Source organism: Propithecus coquereli, unplaced genomic scaffold, assembly GCF_000956105.1.
Source record: "Propithecus coquereli isolate 6110/MARCELLA unplaced genomic scaffold, Pcoq_1.0 Scaffold1, whole genome shotgun sequence".
NCBI lineage: Eukaryota > Metazoa > Chordata > Mammalia > Primates > Indriidae > Propithecus > Propithecus coquereli.
The window spans coordinates 6,976,765-7,001,052 of record NW_012133857.1 but is presented as its reverse complement, the minus strand read 5'-3'; the positions used below and the strand labels follow the sequence as shown (position 1 = coordinate 7,001,052).

Below are 24,288 nucleotides of genomic sequence, written 5' to 3'. Positions count from 1 at the left end.
GAGAAGTGTAGAATTAAAGCAGAGATGTCTGACATAAAAACAAACTGCTGAATCCTGGTCTTGAGCCTCCAGAGTGGGATGGAAAGTCCAGAGCCAGCAGAATCACTCTACCGCCCAACCCCTCAGGCCACATCCACAGACCTCTAGGGAAGAGCAGACGCTGCGGCTAGGGCTGGCCACTGGCATCTGATAGAGCTGGGTTCCAGGACATGCCCCACCATTGTGTTGTCTGATCTTGGGTTTGTTGCTTAAAAAACTGACATCAGTTCCTCCACTGTGAAATGACAAAAACAAATGCGTAGGGTCACTGAGAAGTTTAAACCAGATGAGGCATGCAAAGCCCTTAGGAGGGTGGCTGGCATGATGAAAGTGTGGCACCCCCACCTACCCCCTTCCCCGCCACCCACAGCTGCCCCTGCCCCTGTCCTCCTGGTCGTTGTCCTAGGTCACTAGCCTGGGTCCATGCGTGCCCTGTGCTGTTCGGCACTGAGGTACTTTTCCTCCACCCCCACACTGGCTCTCTTATCTTTTCCAGAGCAGGGACCTTGGGACATTTTTGCATTCATTCAGGATTTACACTGCTCAAAACAGAGGCTTTGCTATGTTTTGAAAGTGCCTAGATTAACCTTGGGGGTGGGATGCAAAGCAACAGCCCATGTGAGAACTGACTATGTGCTCCTCCCCTCCCGGATGTGGCTCTTCTGTGCTTCTAGCCACTGTGATGTACAGAAACCTCTAGGACACCTTGTTACTAAATGCTTAGTTGTGAACAAAGCAGAAATGAAATTTTCCCGCATGATAAGAGACATTTCTGATTGTTATTTGGAGGGAAGGGAGCCATTAGCTAAAAGATCAATTATCTCTCTATTAGTCAAACAGTACAAAGTTTCAGTTGCACAAGATAAGTCCCAGAGATGTACTGGATTTACTGAACAGCACAGCACCTGTTGTTAACAACCCTGCACCATACAATTAGGAATTTGCTGAGAGGGGAGATTTTGTGTTGTGCTCTTATCACAGAATAATAATAATAATAAAGAGGACAGGAGGAAACTATTAGAGGTGTTGGGTATGTTTATGGCATAGATTGTGGTGAGCATTTCACCACAATCCAAAGTCATCAATATGTATATATTAAATATGTACAGATTTTTGTGTGCCAGTCATATCCCAATAAAGTGGTTTAAAAATCTATTATTCATTCACTCATTTTATCTCTTGTTTCTCTTGTCTGTTTGCCTAGCCTGTCTCCCCTGTCTCTGACATTTCCAGAGGCTTCTTATAATGTGAGATACCGTGGAAAATAAAGACTTCACCTATTCTGCTTGGCCTATGTTGTTCAAATTTGTTCCTGTTTATCGGGAGGCGAGTTGTACTTGCATTTAATTAGGAAATACTTTCCATAGCCTGGGGAGAAAACTGCATTTTCTGCATCATTTCTAAAACATTGTTCAACTTTTTTCTTTATCATCATATCAGTTTATTGAATTTGATACTAGACTTGTTTTTATATTTACATGAAAGAATGAAAATGAGCAAAAGGAAACATACAGAATGTTTAGATCAACAAACAATTAACTACACAATCCCTCTCAGGAGGGACCCAAGGGAGGTGCCTGGGGTATATTTTGAAGCTTTTTTGAATATGCAGGTTGTGTTTGTCCAGATCTCCAAAGAGAAGACACCAAGCAGGTTTTACACATGTGAGGATTTCATCAGGGAACGTGTCTGGGAGGGAAAGTGGGCAGGGCCAGGAGAAGCTGGAGGCAGGGGTGGAGCTGGGGTGAAAGGGGTGTGGGGGAACCCCAGGAGAGGTAGGCAGTGAGCCCAGGTGGCACGGAAGCACCCTAGGCAGCCATGCAGCCCAAGGAAGGCTTGACATAGCCTCGGGGGCCTTAAGCTATCTCCCAGACTGGCTTGCCTCAGTTTCCCTGCACACCTGGTCACTGGTGGGGGTGCACCCTTGTAACAGAGGGAATGGCCTGAAAAAGGGTAAAATGTTTTACAACTTGTGTCTTTAAAACTCCCCCAACTGTTTTTGGGAATTAAAACCTACATCCCTGCCCAACGCCAGTAATCAGAGGGGCAGGAGTGTGTCCTTTGTTCTTTATACCGCAGGAGATGGCTCAACTGAATTGTGGGAGAGGTCACAAGATAGTCTTCACCTGGAGATGGGACAGATCAGAACTGTCAACTATAGTCAAACAGCAGTAGCCTAAAGCTGAAAACCCTCCCTTTAAAAGCTCTGTATTTCTGCTTATAGTTAGGACAATGGCACTTGAAGATGAGAGTCTCCATCCTCCTCATTTGCTGGAAAATTAATAAACCTCTCTTTCTTTCTCCTCAAACCACTTGTCCTCATACCTCTGATGCAGCCTTGGAGACAAGTGCCAAACTTTCACTAACTCCCTGGGCAGCATGGCCCAGGGCCACACTCTGCGTGGTTTCCGAGCCCGGCAGTGGGGCCTGGGTCAGTCCGGGTGTTCGAGGTGTATGCTCACAGTCGCCACACAGGTGGTTTGCTCCATCCTTGGTTTTATTCTGCATTTGATGTTGGCCTGGCACTAAATACCAAGGCCGTGCCACGGCTAGACTCTGTTTCTCTGTTATCTTCCAATCATGAGGAGTGCCCCCCTCCCCAGACAGCACAGCTTCCGCACTCTCACTCCGGTCTTTCTGGAGAATGTCTATTAGGGGAAGGGTCCTTTTTGTGAAGTCTTGTTTCTGTTGGTTTCTGAGCTTCCCAGGGTGGTGGCGTGCTGTCAGTGGAGGGGACTCAGAAATGCACTGGACCACTGACACGCCAGAAGCCAGCCCTCTGGCTACAGAAATCCTTCCAGTAACTTTGTTGGGAAAATGACTGTAAACTCAAGCCTTGGCTGGAGTCCCACGCTCCTGCACCCTGGCACCTGTGAGGGAGGGTGGTGTATTAACGGAAGCTCTGCATTTCTCCCTGCAGCTCTGGCAATCACTTCCTTTCTCACACTCAAGGCAGTGGCTTGACCCGAGCTCTCCCGCAAGAAATTTCTGGCCCTTTCCTGGTTCTGAGGTTCTTTGTTCTTTCCCTCACATGCTCCCGTACTCCTCAGGTGTTTTCTGTGTGTGCTGTCTTTGTTGTGTTGGCCCCTCCTGCCCCCCAAATGTGTCTGCATTAGCGTAATGTGGTGCTGAGAGTCAGGAAGATTGGAGGGTGTTGGGTTTTTTTGTCAGATTTTCCATATACCTTGTTTTTTCCTTTGAGCTAAGTGTCTTGAGATGCCAGCCCCAAAAGAAGCACCAAAAATCTCTTGCCCATCTTAGGAAGTGCCAGGGGAGAACAGCCACTCCGACCTTGGGGAAATCACCTTGAGTTCCAGTTTCTTTCAGGTTCCAAGCCATCCTGACCTTCGGCTGAAGGACAACAGGCACCCATCCCTCATACGGCAGTGCAGTGTGGGGAAAAAGAGCACCCGGTGGCTAGTCCAAACTAGAGGGGAGAGCCCAGCTCTGTCCTTCACTCTGTGGCTTTTGTCAGTTCCCAGTGAATCTCAGCTTCTTCTTCAAAACATGGGGATGGCAAGAGCATCCCTGCCAGCTCCTTGGGCTGCTGTGGGGACCCCTGTCCAAATGAGGTAACAGACTAGGAAGCAGTTTGCGATGGCACTGTGCTGTGCGAACGTGCTAACTAATCATCAGAACAGCGTCTCCCACAGTGCTCCTGAGGAATCTTCATCCCGAGGGATATTAATACAAATGTTATTGGAAAAGAAATGGTTTTTTTTCTAAGTTAAAAATAGTTTGGGAACTGCTGGGTTATCCAAGTTGTAAACAGGTTCACCACTGCAGGACTTTAATGTACTCTGACTGTCCCAACAGCGCATGCTTGGATCATCAGAGACAGCAAACACATTGGGATGGATTAGTTGGTTTAGTCAGTGGATAGATTATGAGGAGCTACAACCTGAAAGGCACAAAGGCTCTTGATACCCAAGTCAGCCCAGGAGAAATCCCTGACATCTGTGAAGAATCCATCCGGGATCCCCCAACTCACTACCGGCCCTTCCAGAGTCCACTCAGCTCCTGATGTCATCCTGAGCCATGTTTCTATCAAGAATCATAGGAGGTTGTGCTTATCCTCACATAAGTTAAGCCTCACTTTAACTTTCTCTCCAGCTTCATCCCTCAATCGATGACCAGTTGGTGTCCGGAGCACCCCACGAAACGCTCCCATGGTTTTCCTTGTTTCATGTGGAATGCACAGTGGTCACTTCCAGGAAGATCTGAGTTGCTGCGCAATTGACCATTGCCCCTGCTAACTCATCACAGACTCGTGCTTTCTGCCCCAGAGCCATCACCTTGGTAGGCCTCTTCGTTTTGAAGTTCCTTCCACCACTATCACTAGCACTTGGCTTGTTTCATGAGAAACAAAGTTCTGTGACTGTTTAAATCACTTTGGGAGAATTCTAAGGCTGCAGTGAGTGTTGGCCAGGTCCATTCACCAGATGGGGGCTTGCTCCTCAGCCTCACTCCTGCTCCTCACCCCCTCCTCCTGAAGGGAGCTCAATGTATCCACAACTGCCTTCTCTCCACCCCTTTGTCAAAGGTGGAGCGACTTTCCCAAAACAGCTGGGAAGGCTTGGCTTAGCTCTGCTGCTCTTCCTCTTGCAAGTCAGCTGCCTGCAGGTCTTGGTGGCCCGCCCCTGCCTCAGCAGATAAATGTGTCCAGTTCCGTGGTTTAATTAACAAGGCTCGTTTTTGCTCTCCCTTCCTGATTTCTTAATTTGTTCAGAACCCAGGCAGAAGAGGGGGCTGGGAAGAGGAGTCGGGCTTGTTTCTCTTCCGATGGTACGAAGCTCCAGAAGACTAAGTAGGCCATAAAAGCCGCAGGAGTTTAACTGGGGAGGTGAGTACCAAGGCTTGCTACTTGAGAGGTACCAATGCCTAACTAATCGCGGTTAGCGTTGTGGGAGCACTTCCTATGATGTGAGCCGGGCATCGCGTGAAGCACGTTGCGTGAGTGAGCAGTCCCCACTAATCCACGCAGGTGCCCTCGTGATCTCCATTGCAGAAGAGGATGCTGGAACTGTCACACTGCAGGAAACTGACAGGGAACTGGGGTCCAGCCTTTCTAAGAAGAAAGGGACCTCCTCATGGGGAGACTGCACCTTGACTGCAGGCTGGACTCAGAGCAGCAGAGAGAGAGAAGGAAGGACACTAAGTGAGCAAACATGAGATGGTGGGACTGCCCAAGGCATGTCTGAGGACCAGTGAGTACCCTGCAAGGCTTGAGTGGGGCTTTATGGCAGAGGGAGAGTCCCCAGATTTGCAACTGGAAATACTGGAGTTAGGTGAGGCCTCTGGAGTTTTCTAATCCAACCTCTTATACATGGAGGAAGTTTTCTTTATTTCTAAATTAATTTTTTATTACAAAAATTATGCTCCATACTTCATTCTTTCACTTATGGGACAAGTGTTTACCTGGTGCCAGTGGTATGCAGTGATGGGGGCAGCAGTGAGCAGCCCAGGCCTGGCCCTGGTGCCAGGAGCTGCCCTCCCATGGTGGCGCCTGGCAGGTAGAAGGCCACATGGGTCCTGCTCCACCGCCAGGCCTGATGATGGGCTCCCAGGAGGGCTCCCCTTCCAGGAAACCCTGCTGAACCTTTTGTTGTACACTGGGGGAGAATTCTGTCTCCTGGTAACCTCTGCACCCTGTGCTGCCACTGCCCACAGGAAATGCCAGGACTTCTCTTTTTCAGACCAGAAGATTCCAGTTCCTCTGATACTTCTCTGGGGGCCCTCCTAGGAGTAAATGTGTTCTGGGGGCCCTTCTTGGGACTAAAGGCTGTCCAGCTCCCTCCCTCTGTGGCCCCAGGTGCCTTGACCCTGCCAGCACCCTCGGAGGGAGGCAGCGCACAGTGGGACCCTAGTAGGAAGGGCAGTGGCAGGATCAGAAGAGTTCAAAACCTCATTGCCAGGAGTCTGGACCTTATCTGGGACCCAACAGCACATGGCTGGGGGTTCTTCAATAGGGAGGGGGGTGATGTGGGGCCAGGGGTCCTGGGAGGTTGTCCTGCAGCCAGCCAGCAGGGGAGACCCAAGGGAAAAGAGAAGAGAGGCTGCTACCTCTTCAGGATTCAAATCACTTCACTGCGCATTGCTCAAGGATGCGCCTGTGGAGAGTAAGGCACTATGTTAAGTTACACAAGGTCTACCCACCACATGCCTGATTCTCAGATTTCATCATTGGGCTTTGTACCATAATAACTAGTAATAATAATAGCCCATGCCCATGGCTCTTTACTGTGCGTTGCCTACTGTTCTAAGCACCTGACTGGCATTAGCTCTTTTACTCATCACAACCCTTTGACGGATAAGGAAACTGAGGCATAGAGAGGATAGATAATTTAGAGGGTTTCACAGCTAGGAAGAGGCAGAAACAGGATTCAAACCCAGGCAAGCTGACTCTAGAGCCTCTACTCCCCACCACAGGCTACGTACACAGCCTTGAACAAGTGAATCACCGATCTCCTCTCTGTGTTTGGCTGTCAGGGAGAAGAAATAGCATATTGAAGAGGGACATGCATACTGTCTACCTATCAGTGGTAGCATTTATATTGTTTTAATGGACAAATTAAAAATTTTATGTATTTTAGGTGTGCAGCATGATGTTTTAATATATGCAAACACCGTGCAATGGCTAAATCAAGCTAATTAACATATGCATTACCTCACATACTTATTTTTGAGTGGTGAAAACACTCAAAATCTACTCTTTGAGTAATTTTCAAGCATATAATGTATTGTTATTAACTATAGTCACCATGATGTACAACAGATCTTTTGAACTTATTCCTCCTGTTCAGCCGAAATTTTGTATTCTTTGATCAATGTCTCCCCAGCCTCCACCCCTGTGCCACACCCCTCAGCCTCAGGTAACCCCTATTCTACTCTCTGCTTCTGTGAGTTTTTAGATTCCACATATAAGCGGGACCATGTAGTATTTGCCTTTCTGTGTCTGGTTTATTTCACTTAACATAATGTCCTCGAGGTTCGTCCATGTGGCAAATGACAAGATTTCCTCTTTGTTAAAGCTGAATAGTCTTCCATTGTGTACATATGCCACATTTTCTTTAGCCATTCATTCACTGATGAGCACTTAGGTTGATTCCACCGGCTATTGTGAATAGTGCCACAGTGAACGTGAGAGTGCAGATATCTCTTCGATATATTGGTTTCCTTTCCTTTGGCTATATGCCAGTAGCAGGATTGAGTTGGAGCCCAGATGGTGATGAAAAATGACCTCAGGTTATCCTCACTGCTCATTCTACGCTAGTTATAATGCACTAGTTTCTAAAAGAAACTCCCACCAGCGCCATGATAGTTTACAAATGTTGCGGCAACTCCTGGAGGAAGTTACCCTGCCTGGTTTAGAAAGAGGAGGGACTCTCAGTTCTGGGAACTCCCTACCTCTTTCCCAGAGGAAAATCTTATGAATAATCCTCCCTCCATTTAATGTAGAATTAAACAGAAGATATAAAATACGATCCCGAAAACTCACAAAGTGCTACTCTGTGTTGCTCTGAGAGATAGCCACTGCTTTGCCAATGGAGCAAGCCGTCCTTCTCTTTTTTTGTGACTTCAATAAACTTGCTTTTGCTTTACTCTGTTGGCTCACTCTTGAAGTATTTCCTGTATGAAGCCAAGAACCCACTTGGCCTTCAGGCTAGACCCCAGTTCTGGGATCTACTTTCTATTATCAGGATTGTTGGGTCATATGGGAGTTCTATTTTAATTTTTTGAGGAACCTCCATACTGTTTTCCAAAATGGCTGTACTGATATACATTCCCACTAGCAATGAATAGTAGCATATATTTACCCCTACACTTTAGTACCTTTTCTGCTTTGGTTTTACAATCGATGTCTAAGTTCAAGCCTCCTTCACGGGTGTGGAGGCTAGTTTGGGGCCAGTGGACATTGCACAGGGCATCCCAGTGACTTGCTACTTGTGGCGATTTTTCTCATGATGGCCACCATAGATTCATTTCCTTCCTATAAGTGCAAGGCAATCCCTCATTGAGAGATAGAGTCTATTTCTTTACCCTTTTGAATCTGGACTGGCTTATGATGGCTTTGACCAACGGATTCCAACAAAATGCTGCCCTGGGGAAGGTCAGCCATGGAAGTAGCGTACCTATCTTGAGATCACCAAGCTATAAGGATGCCTGATTTAGCTGTGTGGTGAGAGACACTTTCTGCTGCTATCTGATTGCAACCCTGTGTGGAATCTCAAGTAAGAACATCCCAAAGGTCTACAACAATCCCTAGAACTATGAAGGTTACTAATAAATTGTTGTCTTAAGCCACTACATTTTAAAAATCTTTTATGACTCATTATTTTTGAAAATTAAAGTATAAAACTTGTTTCCAAAAAGTAAAAACAAGCTTCCCACATAAGGTTTTAAGAATCCACAAAAATATTCTCCATTATTTACCAATAGGACTTCTTAATTGTTTGAATCCTTCCCAAATTGCTTAGCTTTCCAATGTCATCAGGAAAGAGATAGGATGTTCACTCACCTCTCCCCACAATTTTCTTTTTTTTCCTCATTTTTATTGATACGTAATAATTGTACATATTTATGGGATACATGTCATACTTTGATACGTGCATACAATATGAAATGATTAAGTCAAGGCATTTAGGATATCCACCACCTCAAACATTTATCATTTCTTTGTATTGGGAACATTTCAAATCCTCTCTTCTAGCTATTTGAAATATACAGTAGTAAATGATTGTTAACTACATCTATCCTACTGTGCTATTGAACACTAGAACTTATTCCTTCTATGTAATTGTATGTTTATACCCATTAACCAACCTTTCTTCATTCCCTGCCCCCTTCCCAGCCTCTGATAACCATCATTCTACTCTCTACCTCCATGAAATAAATCTTTTTAGCTCCTACACATGAGTGAGAACATGTGATATTTGTCCTTCTGTGCCTGGCTTATTTCACTTAACATAATGACCTCCAGTCTTATTCACGTTGCTGCAAGTGACAGAATTTCATTCTTTTTTATGGGTGAATAGTATTTCATTGTGTATATATACCACATTTTCTTTATCCATTCATCTGTTGATGGACACTTAGGCTGATACCATATCTTGGCTATTGTGAATAGTGCTGCAATGAACGTGGGGGTACAGGAATCCCTTTGATATACTTATTTCCTTTCTTTTGGATAAATACCCAGTAGTGGGATTGCTGGGTAATATGGTAGTTCTATTTTCTGTTTTTTTTAGAAGCCACCATACTGTTTTCTATAATGACGGTACTCATTTACATTCCCACCAACAATCTACAAGAGTTCCCTTTTCTACACACCCTCACCAACACTTGTCATCTCTTTTCTTTTTGATAATAGCCATCCTAACATGTGTGAGATGATATTTCATTGGGGTTTGATTTGCATTTCCCTGATGATTATTGCTGTTGAGCATTTTTTTCATATACCTGTTGGCCAATTGAATGTCTTCTTTTGAGAAATGTCTATTCATGTCCTTTGCCCACTTTTTAATGGGATTATTTGTTAATTTGCTGTTGAGTTGTTTGAGTTCCTCTAGCTATTAGTCTCTTATCAGGTGAATAGTTTGCACATATTTTTTCCCATTCTACAGGTTGTCTCTTCACTCTATTGATTGTTTCCTTTGCTTTGCAGAAGCTTTTTGGTTTAGTATAGCCCCATTTGTCTATTTTTGTTTTTGTTGCCTGTACTTCTGAAGTTGTAGCCATAAAATCTTTGCCTAGACCAATGTCCTGGAGTGTTTCCCCTATGTTTTCTTCTAGTAGTTTTATTGTTTCAGGTCTTATGTTTAAGTGTTTAATCCATTTTGAGTTGATTTTTCTTTATGGTGAAATATAGGGGTCTAGTTTTATTCTTCTACACATAGATATCCATATTTTCCAGCACCATTTATTGAAGAGGGTGTCCTTTCCCCAGTGTATATTCTTGGCGCCTTTGCTGAAAATCAGTTGGTTATAAATACATGGATTTATTTTGGGGTTCTCTATTCTGTTCCATTGGTCTATGTGTCTGCTTTCATAGCAATACTATGCTGTTTTGATTACTACATAAGCTACTGCATTTTAAGATCATTTGTTATGCAGCGATAGGTAACCAGAACACTGTTGTTTATAACCCAGGTTCTTGATTTTAATCTTACCACCTTTAAGACTGAGAGAATAAATTTCTAGGCTTTTGAAAGAAACAGGTAGCTTCAGGTCTTTTCTGTATTTAAAGTATATATTTCTGGAAACAAAACTGTTTTTCTTGAAAGTTGCTCCAGTGTTTTGACACACTGATATTCTTAGTCCTTTATAGCCACGGTACTGGTCCATGGCTTGTTAGGAACCAGGCCACAGAGCAGGTGAGTAGCAGTGGACAAGTGAAACTTCCTCTGTATTTACAGCCACTCTCCATCACTCACATCACCACCTGAGCTCTGCCTCTTGTCAGATCAGTGGTGGCATTAGATTCTCCATTATGGTGAGTCATATTATTATTTCATTATGTATTACAATGTAATAACAATAGAAAGAAAGTGCACAATAAATGTAATGCACTTCAATCATCCCTAAACCATCCCCCCATCCTGTCCCCTGGTCCAGGGAAAAATTATCTTCCATGAATCTGATCCCTGATGCCAAAAAGATTGGGGACCACTGCTTTATAACACATAAATGAGTCACTTTTCATTATAGCACATTTTATAAGAAACTGCTTTGTTTTCAGAGTGGCTGTACCATTTTGCAGTCCCACTAGCCACATATGAGAGTTTTAATGACTCCGTATTCTTGTCAGTACTTGATATTGTCAGTTTTTTGAGTGTATAGGGATATCTCATTGTGGTTTTAATTTGCATTTTCCTAGTGACTAATGATGTTGAAACTCTTCCAATGTGCTTATTTTCCATTTCTATATCTTTTTTTGGTGGATTGTCTATTCAGATCTTTTTTATTGGGCTGGTTTACTTGTCTTCTTCATGTTGAGTCCAAAGTATTTATTAGGGAAACCTACTTACAAAGTGCTGTAGCAGTCCTCACAACAGACAGCGAGAGAAAGAGATGTTCTACCTAGGTATGTCTGCCACAAGGAGTCGAAGTATAGAGTTTATGAGAGGGTTTAAGGAATTTGGCTCAAGGATGGGGCTAGTTTCTTGTAGTGTCTAAACTTCTTTATTAGTGCCTGGGAATGTTCAAGGCTCCAGCATGGGTTCAGGCCTGCAGGGGAAAACATGAGGCTGGCCAGGTCGCAGAGTGGTCAGGCACTCTGTATTTCTCAGTCAGGACCACAGAAAAAAGTAGGGGAAAGTGGGAGGCCCTAAATCCACTGATACGTGGAACGACACATATGAATCTCAAATGAGTAATGCTGAGAAAAAAGCTAGACACAAAAGATTAGATACTGTATGATTCTATTTATATGAAATTCTAGAAGAAGCAAAATTAAACTAGAGCAACATAAAGTAGATCGGTGGTTGCTGGGACTGGGAATGAGGCAATCATTAACTGCAGTGGGATATAAGGTACTTTTGGGGGTGCTGAAAATGTCCTATATTTGATTATGGTGGTGGATCACAGGGGTATGCAATTGTTGAATTCATTGAACTGTACACTTAAAATGGTTATAGGAAAAAGATATTTCAATACATTAACTGAAAACCTAACTGTGGAAATCACAGAAATTATTACAAAATTCTGCTTTGTTTCCAAATGCCAGAAAATGCTCTCCCCTCACCAGTTCCATTTTTCTCCAAGGTCTAGAAATGGAAGTGAATGAATGTTTTAAATCTCTTATGAATGAGCTGTTAAAAACCTTAGGCATCTAGCTTCTTTATAAAAATCTCCAAATGCTTTTTAAATCTTCATGACTTTCTAGGAGATATTATAACTTGTTGATTTCAGATGAAGAATGCTTTGCTGTAGATTTTCTTCTCTGCAGAGATGTCGTTTGGCACTTAGAATTCTTTTTTATGAAGCCCTTACCATGTTAGCTATAATTTCCACTGTAGGTAATGAAATTAGGACTCAGAAACGCTAAATAACTCTTCCGCATAACCTGTAAATAGGTGAGGTGGGATTTGAGTCCAGGTCTATCTAGTGCTATATCCTAGGTGCATCTTTCTTCACTACTGGTGAGAACACAGAGTGAACTGAGAAGACTGGTGTTGAAATTCCCACTCCACCATGTGGTCATGCGTGACCTTGGACAGGTCGCTTGACCTCAGTTCCCTTATCTGCACCTTAGGTGATTACCAAGCCTCACTTCTCTTTGTGGTCTACTGCACAGTTCTGGGGGAGCTGTTTGCACACACTACAGTGTGAATGGAGCCCCATGGAGGCAGCTCTGGCATGACAATTCCCCTAGTGAGGCAAAAGGTTGGTGTGGGGTTTCCACCCAGAAAATGTGTGTGAAAATGCTCTGAAAACTCTCAAGCACTGATCTCAGATAAAATGGTATCAGTGCTCTTCCTCAAAAACCTTCAATAGCTCCAAAATGCCTGTGAAATCTGCTCTAAACTCCTCAACTCTCTATGATCTAGGCAAGACCAACAATCAATCTTATCTCCCTCTACTCTTTGCTCCATGCCCTCAACCTCTGCCTCATGTGTTCCTCGTCATGAGATGCCATCGATCACCTATGGGCATATTGTGTGATCTAGGGATAAAATTCCCTGGATGAAGGGAGAGGAGTGGAAGCCAGTTGAATCACCAATGATGGTCCTCCAAAATTCCACCCTGTGCTGAAGACCTGCTAGTGGTTCTGAATGCTCTGTGGAGCTAGAGCTTCTGAACATGAATCACCCTAATAGATATACGTCAAAATGGACATATATTTAATCTCCCTGGGCTCCTGGTTCCTGACGTTAGGACCCAAGCATATCTGCTCCCTAATTCTTGCCTACTCCTGCACAGGGACCAAGCCCGTGTCACCTCCTGGTGTTGGTAAATCTAGTTCTCCTTCCTGAAAACTCTCTCCCCTTTCACATGGCCAAATTCTATGTATTCTTCAGGCCCTTTCTCTTCCATGAAACCTTTCCCAATCCCTTCAGCCCACATGGACCTCCTTTCTGAACCCCACAGAACTTGCACTTGGCGTCCCACACAGTGTCTCAGAACACGATACAGTACACTATATTTCAGGTCACTCCGAGACGATGCCTCTTTGTCAATGTGTCCTAACAACAATGACAAATATTCACATGACACTGTCCACATGCCATGCACTGGTCTCTATGTAGTCCTGCTTCATTTATTACTCATTAAATCCTACAAGGTAGGCATTGCTCTATCATTTTGCAGCAGAGGAAGGTGAGACACAGAGAGGTTATGTAGTTTGCCCAAGGCCATGTCACTATTAAGTGGTAAAGGTGGGTTTTGAACTTAGGCCTCCAGCAGCAAAGTCTGGACTGTTCCTGAAACTCAAAAAAAAAAAATTTGTTTTAGGCTAGGCACAGTGGCTCACACCTGTAATCTCATCACTTCTGGGGGCCTAGGCAGGAGGATCACTTGAGGCCAGGAGTTGGAGACCACCCTGGGCAACACAGTGAGACTCTATTGCTACAAAAAAAGAAAAAAAAAATTAGCTGGACATGGTGGCACATGTTTGTAGGTCTAGATACTCAGGAGGCTGAGGCAGGAGGATCCCTTGAGCCCAGGAGTTCAAGGTTGCAATGAGCTATGATCATGCCACTGTACTCCAGCCTGGGTAACAGAGCGAGACCCTGTCTCTTAAAAAAAACAAACTTGAGCCTATTTGAATATGCCACGTTGAATATGCTGTAGACTAAATCGTTAAATGTTTATTTTGCTATTATTTAACTATATTTGAGCATTCTTGTAATTTTATCAGGTCTCTGTTGTCTCTGATCACCAACAAGGTAACAGGTGGGACTGAGACCCTTTCTCCTTTCTTTTCTTCGCTCCCTCATGTTCCCGCTGTCCATTCCCTTCTCCCTCTTTTTTTGTCCTTTTCTTTCTCATGAAGCATACAGCACAGTTCTACACACATAGCAAATGTTTGATAAACACTTGGCGAATTGCATTGTCTTGTCCAGTGAGCCAGTTTATTAAACATCACAACTTGCATGGTCAGAGCTCTTCCCACAAACATTGGGTGAACACCTGCTCTGTGCCTAGCACTATGCCAGTCCCTGGGGACACGTCAGCACATAGAGCAGGGACGTGGCTCTGACCTGTGAAGCTTATGTCACAGCAGCATTCTACTCATGCCTTGCATTCGCTTAGCCCTTTGTATTCTGCAGAGACTGTGCACATATTTATCTCAGTTGGTTCAATGGCAACCCTACCACTTAGGCATCATTATTTCCAGTTTACGGATGCAAAAGCTGAGGTCCAGCAAGTTTGGGTGATTAGCCCAAGGTCATGCAGCTGTGGGTGCCACAACTGAAACTCAATCCCAAGTCTTCCTGAATTGTCTAAACCTTACCTGCTACGACCCGCCCCATCCAAGCCTCTCATTGGACCCTGCAGAGCAAATGGGTTCTCCCCTAGTTGCCATCCTTCATTTACAGGGAAATTTCAAATTCATTCTTCATTCTGTCTTCCCATGGGCCAAAGCAATGCTTATGTGAATATTATAAGCCCCCCACATAAAAAATGAGCAGCACCAAGGGAGTGAAGAGCCCCTTTAAAATACCTGCTGAACATCAGCAGCCTCATCTCTAGGATTACTCAATTAAGTGTTCAGTACATGGTGTCAATAATAAAAAGAAGAACTGCACCGAATTCGATATCTTTTTGAAAACTTACAAAACCTGAGAAGCTCGCCTGTATAAAACAGGAAGCTGTGTTGTTTACCACCTTACTAATGCCTGTTATCAGACGGTATCTCCGTTGCACGAGTGAGATCTAATCTACCACTGGACACATAAAGGACTTCACTAAATTAGCAGGTACCACTGGTCATTTTGTTTTCATTTGGGCAAGAACTTACTGAAATGCAACAGAAGTTGTTCGTTTAGAAGAGATTTCCAGGTAGGTGTCAGTTTTCTAAGAAAAGGGAGATGGGTGGAGGGGTCCACGTGGGTGGAAGTCATACCTTCCAGGACCTAGGAGGGAGTATCTCCATTTTCTTCCTGCTTTCTTTCATGTGCCCTATCTTTTTTCCACCCATGCCATAATACGTTGGCCTGTTGTACTTATCCAAACTTAGCCTGAGACACTCAGCATTGTCTGTGCCCGTGTCACCTTCCCTGTGCTTTCACAAATTCTCAATTACTGACAATACAACCACTCCTACAGGGGCACACTTGGTAGTTTGTGTGTATTGATTTTGACTTGTAAGAAAGTCAGTGAAAATATAATTTCTATTTATACATGTGGGTGTTTTATACATACACAGTGCTCCCTCGGTATCCATGGGAGATCGGTTCCAGGGCCCCTTCATTGCCAAACTCCACAGAGGTTCAAGTCCCTTACATAACCTGCTAACATCCTCCAGTATACTTTGAATCATCTCTAGATTACTTACCAAACCTAATACAACGCCTATACATCACTTCGTTTGGGTGGATTCAACATAGTACTAGCCACATGGCAAGTTCAAGTCTTGCTTTCTGAAACTTTGCGGAATTTATTTCCCTAATATTTTCAATTCTCTGTTGGTTGAATCCACAGATGTGGAACCCACGGATACCAAGGGCTGACTGTATATGTGTGTGTGCGCACACATTAAGTGTGCGTGTGTGAAAGTAAGTTTTCATTGAATGTCCACTCTAAGTCAGGCTATTAGAGGAATCAGTTGGTGGTTGATTTGGTGTCTTTTGGTTTGGGTGGACAAGGTCACCTGGTGCCTTTTCCAGACCTGCGTAAGAGGGTAGAGATAGAAAGCCTTACCTAGTCTTCCAGAAACCGCTGGATTGGCTGAGGATGAAATGTAACTGTCGTTGGACAAGTACTTTGAGGGAGAGCTGTGGAAATATGGGGTCTTCCGCATGGACGTGGTAGGAATTGAAGTGTGTCTGCAGCTCTTTTCAGCAAGTGGTGATGATTACATTGAACCATGCAGGCTGAGTTATTTCTCCTGGGGCAAGAAATGTGAGCTCCTTGTCTGATTCAATACGAAAAAAGCAGATATACCCAGCAGAATAAATTGGGTAAAGTGCACACACAGATAATTCACAGAAAAGGAAATATGAATGATTAATAATTGCAGTAAAGAAAATACCCTCAGTAATTAAATAAATGTTAATTACCACAATAATGGCACCCATTTTGCCCATCTAATTGGCCAAGTAATTTTTTTCCTCTTAGAGCTTCTCCATGTTGACAAATGCTTGCTGAAACTGGCACCATCACCTCAGAGTGCCAAGAGTATATACATTGTTACACACTTTCTGGAAGCAATTTGGCAAAATGCAAAAAGATTCAGAAATGATTAGAGGTATAAATTTTGTTTTCGGGAATCTACTCTAAGGAAAAAATTTAAAAATGCAAAGATGTTTATTGCAGTACTATTTACAACAAGGCAAATTGGAAACAACTTAATCATATAACAAAAAGACAATGATTAAATAACCATGAATATCTATACAATACATTGGAGTCTCTACAAATTATATTTTCAAATAATTTTTAGCCACATGAAACTAGGTGGAGGATACAGATTTTAAAATATCAGAATACAAAGTGATATACAAATGTGCTATCAATTATTCTAGAGTGGAGACCGTGGCGCTCTCTCCACAGCAAAGTTGGAGGGGGCAGACTGAGGCGCAGGAAGCTGAGCACTCTGGTCACACTGACCTCCCCCCAACCACATTGTTTGGATTGCATAGGCATTCCTTCCCCACGAAAGTATTCTTCACGATCATCTCTTTCAACTAAATAGCAGAGCCTGTATTCAAAACTAAAACTCAGCCATATTTGAAACACCTATTATTAAAACGTAACAATCAAGTCTAATATTTGGGTAAGGATGTTGGTAAAAAAAATATCCAAAATCACTTGGCAGGCGGATGAAACCAAGTCACTTAAAATGAACTGACCACATTCGGAGAAGGGGGTGTAACCTTTGCACTAGTAACTGTATTCATGATTGGCATCTGTGGAAATTCATGTGCCGTCCTAAAATACAAATTCTGGGAAATATTTGCAGCTGGGAAGAAGATTGCTTTTATTCCTGATTTCAGCTTTGAGAGGTTCTTCTTCTGTATTTCCAGGGAGCTTACTGTTTCCACACCATTCTCACCAAGTTCTTCCTCATGTGTAGCTGAACCTAGTTTCCTCTAGTATCAAATTCTGCTGATCTTCTACTCCCTTTCTACAGGAAAAGCTATCATATCATAGACTCTTCTATCTTACATGTACCTAAAACATCACCTAATCCAATCCTTCAGTTAAAAAAAAAACCTAAATATTAGAAAACTTTGGTCTAGACCAAAGACATACAAGTACTGGCATTAAAAAAAAAAGGGAACTAAAATGAATTCAAGGACTATTATTTTTCATATGAAATATTCCAAGTTCGGCCACTTATGGTGGATGTTTCTGGGTCTTTATCATCCTACCCTGTTCTGAACTCCAGGTTGATACTAACTCTCTTAAAATTTGGTCCCTGGAATAGAACATTTCAGATGTGTAGTCTGAACAGTGCAAAGCCGAGTAAAAATTACTCTGCTCCATCCTTTTATCCACTTAATTTATTAAGCAGCTCTTACTTGTCTGGATCGTGCTGGGCACTAGTCCTACACTGTCCAATATGGGGGCTACTTGCTCATGTGGTTATTTAAATTTAAATTAATTAAATAAATTGAAAAGTTCGGTTTCTAAATTGCACTGGCCACATTTTCAGTGCTCAACAGCGTGAGGCTAGCGGCTGCCTTATCGGACAGCACACATACATATTTCCATCCTTGCAGAAACGTTCTATTGGACTGTGCTGCATTAGATAATTATTTTTTCTTGCTACCCCAGGTTCTCTGTGGAAAGAAATGAAGGAGGGAGGGAGGGAGCCAGAGAGACCAAGAGGGAGGAAGGGAGGGACGGAGGAGGGCACTAGCCTAATTGTACAGATCGGAGGCAAGTTGAGCAGCTAGATGAATGGGTAGGCAGTTGGATGCATAAATGAAGGGATATCTGGTGGAGAGGTGGGATACAGAATCAGGTGAGTAGACTCCATGTGTTCTGGATTATCTATTCATATAGCCTAAGATGAAACTGGCTCTATGGTGCCATGCCATGGTGTTAGCTTCTAAAGAACTTGCAACTAAGGATATTCTTCATTCTACCTCTAAGTTTTCCCTTTTCTTTTCATGATACTTGAAAGAGGTTGGAGGGTTATGTGACTCAAGGATAAAAAATGGGTTCATAACATTCAGGAGGAACTTCATGTCACGTAGTCCAGTTGTCAACCTTGGCTGCACACGGGAATCACAAGCCTCTGCTTGGCTTTCTCCAGCCGCAGCTTGCTTAGGGCCTCACAAGATACCCATTTCATTGTCCATAATCCTACTCTAGGTCTTTCTTGTGTGATGGTTGCATTTGCCTCTTTGAATTACCTCCTGCTGGTTCTGGAGCCACTTGCTGGGAGTCACACATAGTTCTCATTCTCACCTGCACAGCCAGTATCCTGCTGTCTCTCCTCCCCAAAGTGTCTCTTCTCCAGGGTGGATACTCCTGGCTCCTTCAGCTCATCTTTATTGGGTAAGGTTTCCTCTCAACTGCATTTTACTTGGTCCATGTTTGCATTAAATGTGCTCTGGACATAGTCGGACCACTTTAGGATGACATGAAATGATAACTTCTCATAATCTGCATAAAATACTTCTATTAATTCAGATGAAATTTAGATTAAATTAGTTAGCTTAGATTTAATTAAGTTTACATGCAGGAAGTTTCTTTATTAACCCTATCACATGCTAACCTTCTGGGCAACTAGAATGACAAGATTTTATTTTTTAGGGTATCGATGCCCAGTTTGGGTAACCTTACTAATACAACATGGCTTAAATTCCACACAGTGGAATGCTATCTAGCTATTTAAAAGAATGAGGCAATTCTACAAGTATTGCTGTGGAAAGATTTCCAAGATGTAACGTTTAAAAGGTCACAGAAAAATAGGTATTTCCTACTCTGATTTAGATATAAAAACCCATATATAATTATGTATGATTATGTGTATAAATACATAAACAAATATCTAGAGGGATGAACAACAAACTTCCCTCTAGGGAGGGGAGGAAACTGAGATGGGAGAGAGTAAAAGAGACTTTACATTTGTCAAAAATGAAATTTTAAATTGTAGCCTATTGTGGATATAAAAGAGCCGTTTGAGAACCAGGAGACATTGAACTAAAGTGGTAAAACTCCCACTTACAGCAGTTACAGCACAGTTTATCAAATATAAAAGAGGAAGTATTTAGAGCTTTTTCATGATTGGCTGTTGTATGTTAACCTTCTTTTTGAGGCAAGAAGAGGTGTTCAAGCTGATTTTTCTATAGTCGACTGATTTAATTTCACTGAATCAGGCTGATAAGGACATAAAACTTGTGTTTTCTGTTTCATATATGATTAGAACTGGAGTTTCAGGAAAAACAGGATGACCTGAGCCTTTGTCTATGAGGCTGTGGGCAGTTGGCCTTGTAGGGTTTGGGCTATAATCCCCAAAGACACAATCCCAAATGCCATAATCTCAAATGTTGAGATCCTGAAAGATCAAAATCCCCAAAATCTAAAATCCAAATGTTACGAACTCAAAAGTTTAAAATTGTGGAAATATAATTCTGGAAAAAATAATGTAAAAAAATTCTAAAGACATTTATTTGCATTTCTAAAAGGAGTTTTGCTTGAGAAACACATAAAAACGCAACAGAACACTTAATAGGCCACTTTACACAATAAAATAGGCAATAATAATAACATATTTTTGCAAGCATAAGCACTCATGTATACTAATGGTTACCAGGAAAAAAATCCAAGCTCTGTAAAAGAATTTAAAGAGGTTTATTCTGAGCTGAATGTGTGTGACTGATGGCCTAGGGCACATGGCCTCAGAGGTCCTGAGAAAATTGCCCAAGGTGGCCAGGTTACAGTTTGGTTTTATACATTCTCAGAGACAGGGATTATATGTCAAATCATAAACCAATACATGGAAGGCATGTATTCGTTCGGCCCAAAAAGAGAGACATCTCAAAGTGGGGGCTTATAGGTTACGTATGGGTGGGTTTAAAGATTCTTTGATTTGCAATTGGTTAAAGAAATGAAGCTCTATCTAAAGCCTTGGAATGTTTTAAGATAAGCAAGTTTGTTAATCAGAGACAAGAATGTCCTCAGGTGTTCTGGTGAACTTTCTGAGGGGCCCATCCAGCAACATGCACAAAGGGTGTCCATGTATGAGCTGTTGTGGTGAATTCTCTGAGGTTTATCACAAGTCATGTAGGTTCGCTTGCAGGAGTGTGAAGCTAGCTCAGAATGATCAGAAGCCTATAATTGTCAGATTTTAAACCACATCAGTTTTTATATCTCTGACCCCATGTAACTAGTAGCAAGGACTTGGCTGCTGACTCTGGGGAACCCACATGCTTTCCTGAGCTCTGAACTTCAGAACTAACCGCCCATAGGCAGCCCTGAAGCCCAAACTGAAGCTTCCACAGGTTTAACATACTGATCATGTTGATTTCGTAGAAGTCATACATGAATTAAAGACACTTTCCTCAAATCGAGCAAAACCCAAGTGACTTTTTTAAAGTTTGACTTGTTTTTAAATCACTTTGAGAGAAAAGGAAAGTAAGTACAAACAACTGGTGGTGAGTACCTTTGCCCTCCGGAGCAAGCAGCGCCGTTCTGTTATGCTTTAGATGCTGAAGTTTAGACACTTTCCGTGATTGTAAATGTGTAGCAGACAAAATGATGGGTACTTTTTTCTCAGCTGCTGTGGATTATTTCATTAGGACTAAGAATGCTGATAAGGTCCTACGAATCAGTTGTTCTTCAATTCCATTTTCCACCTCCAAAGCCTGGACTGTGTTTCCCTGATCAGTGGGAGGCGTACCTGGACAGACCCGTAAACATAGATCAACACGTTCCATCCAAGGAACCCTACTTTTTCCTAATTTCTATTGGAATGGCTTCTTAATGCTTGTATTCCATTCCTGCTTCCTACCAATTTTATAGCTTTTTCAAGTTTAAGATGTAAACTCAAACATACTTTCTCATCTGATCCTCAGGACACCTCCACGTGGCAGCACAGCCCTGACTTTGGAGATGAGCAGTGGAGGCTCAGAGCTAAGGGGCTGTCCTGGGCACAGAGCTGGGGCTGGCTCCTGCTCTCCCATCTCTATTCTCACTCACTTTGACCACACCGAACTCAGGGGCTCACGGTCTATTAAGAAGCAAAAACAATTCCTTGCCACGGGCCTCTGTTATTGCATTTCTCAGACTTACCTTGAGAAGTGCCCATTGACTTGTATATTCATGTCCTCACACTCGTCCCTTCCTCCTAGAGAGGAGAAGGTCAGCAGGACGCCCTCCAAGGAATCCTTGCATGGCTTAATGTCCTTCACGGGACTCCCCCTTTGTCTGTTTTTCCTCCTTCTCGACTGAAGTCTATAATCTTGAGAAAAGCTGACATCAGCCTTAGGGCTCCTGGTCTAAAAAATATTGAGTCTAATAAAAAATCTTGACTGACACTTCCTGCTCGCCCCTGAGGGAGCACAGAGAACCTCACGCCCAAATACAGCTCCCTGCCATAATGAGTATTGTGAATTAAAGCCGTCAGAGATCAATAGTTGTTAGAGGAGACTTTTCTCCCAGCTACACAAAGATTGGACAGACCGACCAAGGAAAACGTTGTCTCCCCTCACCAAGCCTCTCCCAAAGCACAGGATGAAGTTGTTCTAATTTCCCTTATCTGCCTAAAGTTCTGGCCTCCCAGTGAAGAAAACAATGACCTCTGGTTCCTTCCCTTCGTCTTTGTTAACTGAACTCATGTCGCAGGAAGGAAGACAAAAGTCAGTCAACCCTGGAGAGAATTTTGTCATAAATCACTGTCTGCCCCGTGGGCCCAACAGGCTTTGTCCTAAGCCATCGTATGTTCTTCAAGCCCACTGAAGTCCCCTAAAAATCATTTACTATTCCCCTAAAATCATCCACACTTCCCCATCTCCCTTTTCCCTAAGAAGTAAGGTATATAAACATCTGTACCCATTGGGATGTTGGGCAATCGCTCTGTGATTCTCCCCCATGCATGCTAATAAATTTATATGCCTTTTCTCTTCTTGATCTGCATTTTGTGAGTTGATTTTTCAACAAACCTTCCAAGGGTGGAGGGACCCCTCTGGGATGGATAAGCTCCTAGGGGTTTGCTGTTGCCACATGACCAGCTTAATTCAGCAGGAAAAGGAAAGTAGCCTAGACTTGTAATTATTATAATACTTAATTATAATAGCTAAAATTTCAAATGTTAAATTAAAAATCACTACATTTGAACCTAGTGACAGGAAAAATGGACACAGAGACTAAAGATCTAGCCCAAACTTTTGTATTTATTTGTTAGAGGATTTTGGATAAATTACTAAATTTCTTCATGGTTCAATTTCCCCATTAGCTATGATGGACAGCACATCATTATGGGGCCCTGGAGAGGCATAGTTATTTGTAATAATAATAATTGTGATTATTATTGTTAAGTATTTTGTTTGTAAATAGTAAGAGAATTATTTTGATAGTCGTATATAAACTTTAAAACAAAATAAAAAAAATCCCTTGAAGATACAGTAATTATTATTATCATTATACAAACTGTTTTTCCTGTTTTATATTTCTTCCTTCAAATGCTTTCAGAAATCAATATTCCCATTCTTCACCACTACCCGCGACATTTGTTTCCTTTTCCCATCATACATCATGCTGACTTTGAAAATGTCAGAGCTTTCCTTCTTGGCCCCCCTCTGTATCTGTGACATACATTTTGTAGTACATGATAAAGAACCTCTAAAATGTGTAGGCTGCTTCCCATACATGGCATCTTTGTGTAAATGAATAGATCAACTGCTGTGTTTTACAAAGGGTGATCGTGCTTAGTTGTGGAATTGTTTTTTTCTTCTTCTATCACAGAACAAGCAAAATGACAAGCTCCATAGATGAAGTTGAGGCCTTCGGGACCACGCCCTATGACTATGAGCTGGCACTGCCATGTGAAAAAGCCAGTATCAAGGAGCTGATCGCCCAGTTTCTGCCCCCACTGTACTCCCTGGTGTTCATCGTGGGCTTCTTGGGCAATGTCACAGTGATAGTGATCCTCACAAAATACAGGAGGCTCAGGATTCTGAGCAACATCTACCTGCTCAACTTGGCAATCTCTGACTTGCTATTCCTCTTCACTCTGCCATTCGGGATTCACTATGCTAGGCTGAATAAGTGGGTTTTTGGCCATGGCGTGTGTAAGCTCATCTCGGGGCTTTATCAAATGAGCTTGAACAGCGAGATCTTATTCATCATGCTAATGACAATTGATAGGTACTTGGCCATAGTCCATGCTGTGTTTGCCCTTCGAGCCCGGACTGTCACTTTTGGTGTCATCACCAGTATTGTCACCTGGGGCCTGGCAGGGCTAGCAGCCCTCCCTGAATTTATCTTCCATGAGTTCCAAGACATGCCTGAAGAGCCTGTGTGCAGCCCTGCTTACCCAGAGGAGGGAGAAGATAGCTGGAAGCATTTCCACGCTCTGAGAATGAACATCTTGGGTCTCGCCCTTCCCCTGCTCGTTATGGCTTTCTGCTACTCAGGAATCATCAAAACATTGTGGAGATGCCCCAGTAAAAAAAAGTACAAGGCCATCCGGCTCATCTTTGTCATCATGGTGATCTTTTTCATTTTTTGGACACCCTACAACCTGGTTCTCCTTTTCTCTGCTTTTCAAATGATCTTCTTTGGTGACAACTGTGAGCGGAACAGACACCTGGACCTGGCCAGGGAGGTGACAGAGGTGATCGCCAACACACACTGCTGCATCAATCCGGTGATCTACGCCTTCGTCGGTGAGAAGTTCCAGAAGTACCTGCACCACTTTTTCCACAGGCACGTGGCCGTGCACCTGGGCAGATACATCCCATTCCTTCCTAGCGAGAAACTGGAAAGAGCCAGCTCTGTCTCCCCATCAACAGGGGAGCCGGAACTCTCTGTTGTGTTTTAGGTTAGCTGTAGAAAATTGCCTAAAGAGGATAAGTTGGGCAGATGAAGCAAACACATTAAGTCAGCCACCTTTACCTCTGTACCTTTACC

At 43.0% G+C, this 24,288-nt stretch overlaps 1 protein-coding gene across 1 annotated transcript; it reads left to right on the top strand.

Annotated features, from left to right (window-relative positions):
- The first annotated feature begins 4,875 nt into the window (after nt 1-4,875).
- CCR3 (chemokine (C-C motif) receptor 3) lies at nt 4,876-24,199 on the top strand. Its single transcript, XM_012653250.1, has 2 exons — nt 4,876-4,882; nt 23,122-24,199. The coding sequence occupies exon 2, from the start codon at nt 23,132-23,134 to the stop codon at nt 24,197-24,199; it is 1,068 nt and encodes a 355-aa protein (XP_012508704.1). The 5' UTR covers nt 4,876-4,882; nt 23,122-23,131.
- The last annotated feature ends 89 nt before the right edge of the window (nt 24,200-24,288 follow it).

Bases quoted from the DNA above. Each gene is read 5' to 3' on its own strand.
- CCR3 (XM_012653250.1), top strand. From the start codon at position 23,132: ATGACAAGCTCCATAGATGAAGTTGAGGCCTTCGGGACCACGCCCTAT.